Here is a 7,282-nt window from a genome sequence, read left to right as displayed (position 1 = left end):
TATAAACATAAATTTGACTCCTGTAGATCGTACTTAATTGGAAGTGTTGAAAACTTTTGCACTCCACATTTTAAGGTGGACTAATATCTCTTAGTTTTAACAAATAAAAAAAAAAAGTCATTATTCTTGCATATCAGTCACAAGATCTTCTTTGTAAATATTAGATATTTTGGTAGTTATTAGCTATTTTAATAGGGTGTAATTATTAGCTGTTTGAGTAGCTTTTTTGTGAATCGCTAAAAGTTTAACGTTACATGGATTAATTTTTCATAAAACACCAACTTAACTAACATAAACATTATGTTACCAAACATCATAAAAAATAATGTTTAAACACTAAAACTATCTGAAAGCTACTGCGGAACACGATCGTAGAAAGAAGTTGCCTTTTGCAAACAAATACATCATTAAGAAGTTTAGGGGGAATAGAACTCTATTCTTGTGAACTAGTCATAGAAGAAGTTGTCTTTACCAACAAATGAACAATATTATTTTACTTATGGTCTAATAAACACCATACAATGACCTATCTCTTTCAAGATATTCTTACAATTTTAAATATGTAAATCAAAATAAGAGTAACATGGGAAGAAGACCCTTTTGAAACATATATTATAATCTTTAATTTTAATGATTTAAATCGAAATTTGTGATTTCGAATTAATTTACAGATTTAATCAGTTCTATTGTCAAAATTATAATAACTATTACAAAATAAAAAAAATTTCAATCTAACAAATATTTCAACTACTTTTTTTTCTAGAATTGTCTATTTACCTATAAACTGTACAAATTTTAATTTTAGGATTAACGGTCAAGAATTTTAAAAATATTAAAATTGATTGATTAGAGAAATTATTTAGAAATAGAGTATGCGTAAAGATCTGCTATATACAAAGGATATTCCGTTGGATGTAACGCAGAACAAGTCTGGCATCATCATGTTCATGTCTTTGCATCCACCTTAAAAGATGCCACCGAATCTACTCTGGTCCAAATTTTGCAGGCCCAACGGAATGTTCATACAAACAAAAGAGACAGAAATTGAACTAGTCTTCCTTATATGAATATGCTTCATTTTTTCTTTTTTCTAGGGTTCTTCTGCCATCAAACCACTAATAAGTTCGTTCTTACCTATATTTTTTAATTAAATCAGAGATGTTATTCAAATAAACCGCTTCCAATAATGGACAATATTATCTTTTTCGGTGATAATTGAATGGCAGACCGAATACTATAATTAATGGAGATAAAATTTTAATTTAATCAAAATATTAAAAAAGCTAATTTAAAAATTGTTGCCGAATACGTTTTTCGACTCTGTAACTTAATTACAAATAAAGTTTGATTAAGGAGTAAAATTGCCGAAACAATATGTTGGTATATAAATCCTTTTTCTAAGAAAACGAGCAATTTTATTTTAAAAAGTTAAATACATACATATTCTCATTGACAAAAAATTAAAAAAAAAAAACCAAAAGAAAACAAAAATCTAATATTACATTGATAAAAAGAAAAAAAGGACCAAGAGGTTAAAGAAAAAACACTGGAAATTACACACTTGGATTTGTTTTTCTTACTTTTACCCTCTCTGTGTCAAGTCTCACTCACACCCCCAGGCTTTGAGATTCACTGACTCGCTAACTTCAACTCAGTCGCTATACTGAGTTAACTCGAACCGCCGGGTTTCCAAGCCGAGGTGACAATTAGCGGTCTCGTATGCCAACCAAGCATCAAGCATCCATCTTTTTCCTCTACTCTATACCCATCACCACCAGCGAATATATCTAACAACATGCCAGCTTGTTTATACGCGTTTGAACCAAGGTGAACCGGTTCGAACCCAGCTGCATCAATCCGAGTTCTCCACTGAGCAAGCGTCTCATGTCGCTCAACTCGGTCTGCTCCTTCCCAAGCTACAACATTACAAATCTGCCTTCCTAAGTATAACTCGGACATAACCAGGTCTTGACTCGGTACAACTGACCCAGATCCTTCCAACGAGTCAAACAAACTCGAATAGTAATGCAACGCTTCAGTAAACCGGTCTAAAAAAACCGGACCGTTGTGGTTTGCTTCTTGTTCAACAATGGTTACAATTTTAGGCTTCATTGCTTTAACAGAGGAAAGAACTTTATCAATCCCACCTGGACGGGCCAGGAGGCGGTGAAGCTCGAAAACCGAATTGACGGCGACCGTCTCGACATCAGGGCGGACGTCGAGCATTTCCGGCTGCAGATCCGCCAAACTATTCGCAACGAAACCACGGAATTCAAATTCAACACCAATAGCTTCCGCCAATTGCGCTAACTTCCAACCGACTTGCTGCAAAGTATCGGTATTATTAGGCTGCGGTGGTCCAATCCCGGTTAAACGGAAAGACGGCGGGCCACCTGGCCTCAAAGCAAGTGCTTGCATAAGCGCCGGCCACTGCATACCTTGTTTAAGCCCAAAATCAATCACATGTACTCGATTTGCAGTTGAAAATGCCTCGAGAATGGCTTGATTAGCTGTGAAATGAGCGAATTTGAGGTAAGGACAGGTTTCGTAGAAATGCATCTCTAAAGTATCAGAATAGGAAGGATCCAAGCTCTCTTGAGGGTAGATTTTGTAAATTCGACGAGCTAATGCTTCTGCAAAATAAGTAGCGACTTTTCTCATAGAACTAGCTTGAGACGCCGCGAGCAAACCTATGTGCTTCAATAATGCTTCTGCTAGTTTCAAATTATCTTGTTGAACAGCTTCTGCACACGCTAAAAGCGTATGTACGAGTCGAATTCCAGTTTCCTGTGAGTCGATTAGGACTACAGGCCGAGCTGACTCTGACAAATTACCAGATATCGTAATTTGTGATGGCGGAGAAGGAGATGACAGTGAAGATGAAGATGAAACGGTTAAATTATTATCAGAACCAGAAGCCATTTTCATACGCTTTCTTGAGTTTGTACTTTCTCTCTCTAATGAATCGTTTTGCTGCTGTTGTGGTGGCGGCGGTGGATAAGCAATCACACCAGGAATTGCACGAAGATCGTATTCGGAGTCGTCACTGAAAATTCCTGGTTGTGGATTCCTAGAGAAAGAAATTGTAGAATCTTGATTTTGAAGGATATCAGAGGAATCAAGACCGAAAGGGGAATTATTAAACTCAGAAAGCATGCTTTGAACCCAACCGGAGAGATCTGAAGGATTATAATGTACAGTATCAGTAGAAAGATGAGAAATCCCATCTTCTTGAGCTGTACCCATTACCATCTCAAGTTGTTCAAGCTTTTGAGCAACGTCGGCCATGTCCGATGACCGGACTTTGTAACCTAATACAGCAAGTAATTCATCTACAGCCCCACTATCTTGCTCTTCATTCCATAATTTTCCTTTCCCCATTGACAAAGATTCACCTTTGCCGTCGCCGCCGCCACCCACATCGGAACTTTCTTGAAGATCTCTTTTCCTCATTTTCTTGATTCTTTTTATTGGAAAAGCGTAATTAGAGAAACATAAGAGTTCTATTGGGTGATAATTTAGAAGGAAAATGATAGGAAGGAGAAGAGATGGGTGGAAGGTCCAATGGAGGAACAGGAGAAAGATTGTAGAATGGGAATGGAGAAGATAAGGAAGAAAGGGAGGCCATAATAATAATTTATTATTTTATTTTTAAAATCTTTTTTGGGATTTTCTTTTTTTTTTTCTTATAAAAAATTAATCTATCTATATTATATGGGGGATGTATAAAAATTTGGGTCCGGCCAGTGCTTAAAGGCATCGAAAAGAGCCGTGGCAGCACCGCAATGCTGAAAAAGATGCCTTCAATTGGTAATTGTGTACAGCTACTGTATACCCAAATTTTTATTTTTAGAAATTGAAACATGGAATATGCCATATAAAAAGAAAAAAAAATATATTTATTATTTATTTGTATCAATTATTAGGATATTTTCAAGTTAATTTGTGTATAATAAGTTATTATTTGATATAGATGTGTCTGTAAAATAATGATATCAAATGGAATTTAATTTTTTTGATGTGAGAGAATGCATTTTTATAATTACTTTGGAAAAAGATTTCACATCACAAATGAGTAAGTCCGAGAATATCTTTTTTATTTTAATTAAAACAATTCAGGAGTTAAATTTAAAATATTTAATTTGGTGAGACATATAAATAAATATAAAAATCATATTTTTAGACTTTCACTAATAAATTTGGGTTTTTAGAATTGTCAGGCTGCCGTACTACGCTATCAACTAGCAGATTTGTTTATCAAAATCGCCATGGGTGGTAAACACTACCTTTCTACAGGCGCGTGTTGGACGCTCAGGCTCTATTTTACTGTAAGGCTTGGTCTACCTGATTTTGCTCAATCAAGTTTATAACTTTCTTTTATAATATATATTATTAATAAAATCTTAAAATTCCATTCAACAGCATGTCTTAATATATATTAAAAGAAAAAATCTCTTTTTAAAATTTTTTTGACATATTTTTTTCATTTACTTTTATTTTCTAATTGACTTAAGCATCACAATATTTAGGAAAAAAAAACACATTTCTAAATTATAATGAAATTTACACACATCTCCTTTTATATTCTAGAATTAATTAATATGTTAATGGTTAAAATGGTCATTTCATTTGTCATTTAACCGGAACAAGACTGTTTTTGAACGGAAGAAGGTGATTGTATAACGGACGATTTATTTCAAAAGGCATGTGTTAATTTTAGAATATAAAAAGAGGTATGTGTAAATGTCACTATAATTTAAGCAGGTTTTTTTTTTTTTTTTCATGTTCATAGACTTACCAACACTTTAATATTATTCTCAAACTAGACCACACCACGTCGATATCAAATTTATACCTCGTTCTTATCAATTATAAAAATGTCTCATTTAAAAATGAACTAAATCGTAATTTTATCTCATGTAGATTCTAATAAAAATTTGTGTACCCTTGATGATAATATAATCGAATAAATTTAAGTCATCATCCTTTTCTTCTTTGTTTAATTTTATCACCAATGTTTATAAAATTTATACTTGAATTTTGAAACATTCGTTTTTTTTATATATAAAATTTCTTAACCATAATTTCTTCGTACTCAATTTTTAAATTATTTCAACATTTTTTATAAAGTGTATGAAAAATATGTTCATGTCCAAATTAAAAATTATCACAATGAAAATTATTAAATTAAAAAAATGAAATTCATTTTAAAATAATAATATGTTTGCATTTTATTTTTAAATAGAGTAAAGTAAAAAAACTAAATAATCAAATTTATCAACATTTGACTATTAAAATAACATTTTTTTAAAAAAATGTATAGTTTAATGTAATAATTAATTAGTATATTTATAAAATAAAAGGGATGAAACTATAATAATGATTACATTTAACATCTATTTACCATAACTGGAGCACTTATATCTAATTTAAAAGTTTAAATTTTAATTTTTGAATTAAATATAAGTAATTGCAATAGTTTTACTAATGAATTCCCTTCTAATCTCAATTCAAGAATTCCTTTTTTTTTTCAATGTAACTCGTTAATAATAATAATATCAAGAATTACAAATAAGCATATAAATGAGACATAGAACTTTATTAACTAATGAAGTTCAATGATCTTCTAATGAAAGAATGGTTTTCATGTCATTTTGAATAATGACATTAAAACTAAAAAATATAATAATCTCTCTATCCCATTTTATTTGCATGATTTGACAAAACACACATATTAAGAATCTAGTCAATAAAAATTTTTTCACCTTTAATTCATTAAAATAGTAATAAAAGTCATCATTTAATGAACAATCATAAAGGTTATTATGCGGAAAATAATTATTTTAAATATACAAATTTAGAGACATTGTGAACCTTTTAGGATATCCCAAAAAGTAATAACAATCAAACGAAATGAGACAGAGGGAGTATTAGATTTTTCCTTCTGGGTTGCTCTTGACAAAAGATATAAATTTTCATAGCAACAACTAGTTTGTTAATTAATTTGGACGTCAAAATAATAACTCCTCTAGCTCTTCTATACCTGAATTGTTTTTCCAATAATTTGCAGCAAATGACGAATAAATATGAATTTTTGTTGCTATGCGTCAATAGTATCAATTGAGGAACTGACCGCACTACCAGGTTCCATTGGTCGAAGACTCACACGTGTAAATTAAAATCTAAAATCTCCAATCAAATAAAATCAAATATCATAATTTTATTTAATAATAACCTCATAAGAAGGGACTACCCTCATAAAAAAGGAAAAAAAAAGCTCTAAATACAAAAATAACTAATTATAATAAAAATAAATACGAATTTATTAAAATAAAAAAAGATTAAAAGAAAAAAAAGTGAAGGGAAAGATAGTAAAAAGGAAGAAGTAGGTTTTTTTTTCTAGGGTAAGAAAACTACAAAGAAAAGAGTGATAATTTTTTTTTCTTTAACACAACTTAGAGAGCGCTTCAAGAATTCCCTTTTAATCTTGCTCTTACCCCTATTGTCATTCTCCTTCCTACATTGGCTTTTTCTTTTTTTTTTTAAATAAATAAATAAATAAAATCCTACACGTGTAGTGTGATCGATAAGGCTGATAGAGCGATTGGCAAACCACGCACTTCCTAGAAGAAGTGGGGAAGACCCGTTTTACTTCCTACAAGACCACATGAATGCGATCTATGGTCAACTTTAGAACAGATGCGCCGTTTCCGCGAGTAAACCCCAGACGCCAATGAGATTAACCTTAGTGTCCATTTCCAGCCACACGGCACAAGGACAGAGTCACGTGGCTGCACTGCAGCTAGGCTGCGAGTGTGGCAAAGACCCAACACCCGTGAATATAATGTTATTTTGAGAAAATGGGGTCCACGGTAGAGTACGAAGATGAGGATTCAGACGTCAACATCGCTTCGAGGACCATCGCACCCACAAACACCACCACCCCTCCCACCCCCCCGCCCCCACACTGGGACCCGCTCAAAGTCACGGAAATTCAGGCTAAAAATGATAACGGCGTTAAAGGGTAACATGCGGCGACTCCCTGTCTCTGCTCTGCCTTTTTCAGTTCGTTGCGTGCCGTTTGTTTGTTGCAGAGTGGCCTCTGTGAAACGGGCTATTAGAGGTGACGTCGTGGCATTTTTATCTCTTTTTTTGTTTGGCCAAATCCATTTTTGAGTCTATAATCTATATATAGGAAAATTCTAAAAAACTCTTTATTTAATGAGCTTATTTCTTTTTTCTCTTCAAATTTGGTTGTGAGATGTTTGGGTGCCTCAATTTT

The 7,282-nt window shown here is 32.5% G+C and overlaps 1 protein-coding gene across 1 annotated transcript; it reads right to left on the bottom strand.

The window, feature by feature from the left end:
* Positions 1-1,480: 1,480 nt before the first annotated feature.
* LOC105638582 (DELLA protein GAI) lies at positions 1,481-3,691 on the bottom strand. Its single transcript, XM_089720469.1, has one exon. The coding sequence runs from the start codon at positions 3,451-3,453 to the stop codon at positions 1,669-1,671; it is 1,785 nt and encodes a 594-aa protein (XP_089576595.1). The 5' UTR covers positions 3,454-3,691; the 3' UTR covers positions 1,481-1,668.
* Positions 3,692-7,282: the final 3,591 nt, after the last annotated feature.

Source organism: Jatropha curcas, chromosome 4, assembly GCF_041381405.1.
Source record: "Jatropha curcas cultivar XTBG-Jc1 chromosome 4, XTBG_Jcur_1.0, whole genome shotgun sequence".
Classification (NCBI taxonomy): Eukaryota; Viridiplantae; Streptophyta; class Magnoliopsida; order Malpighiales; family Euphorbiaceae; genus Jatropha; species Jatropha curcas.
The sequence above is the reverse complement of the archived record's forward strand: the minus strand, read 5'-3'. Positions and strand labels throughout refer to the sequence as shown.

What these genes read in the sequence shown, in the direction of transcription:
- LOC105638582 (XM_089720469.1), bottom strand. Translation starts at nt 3,453, where the DNA reads ATGAGGAAAAGAGATCTTCAAGAAAGTTCCGATGTGGGTGGCGGCGGC.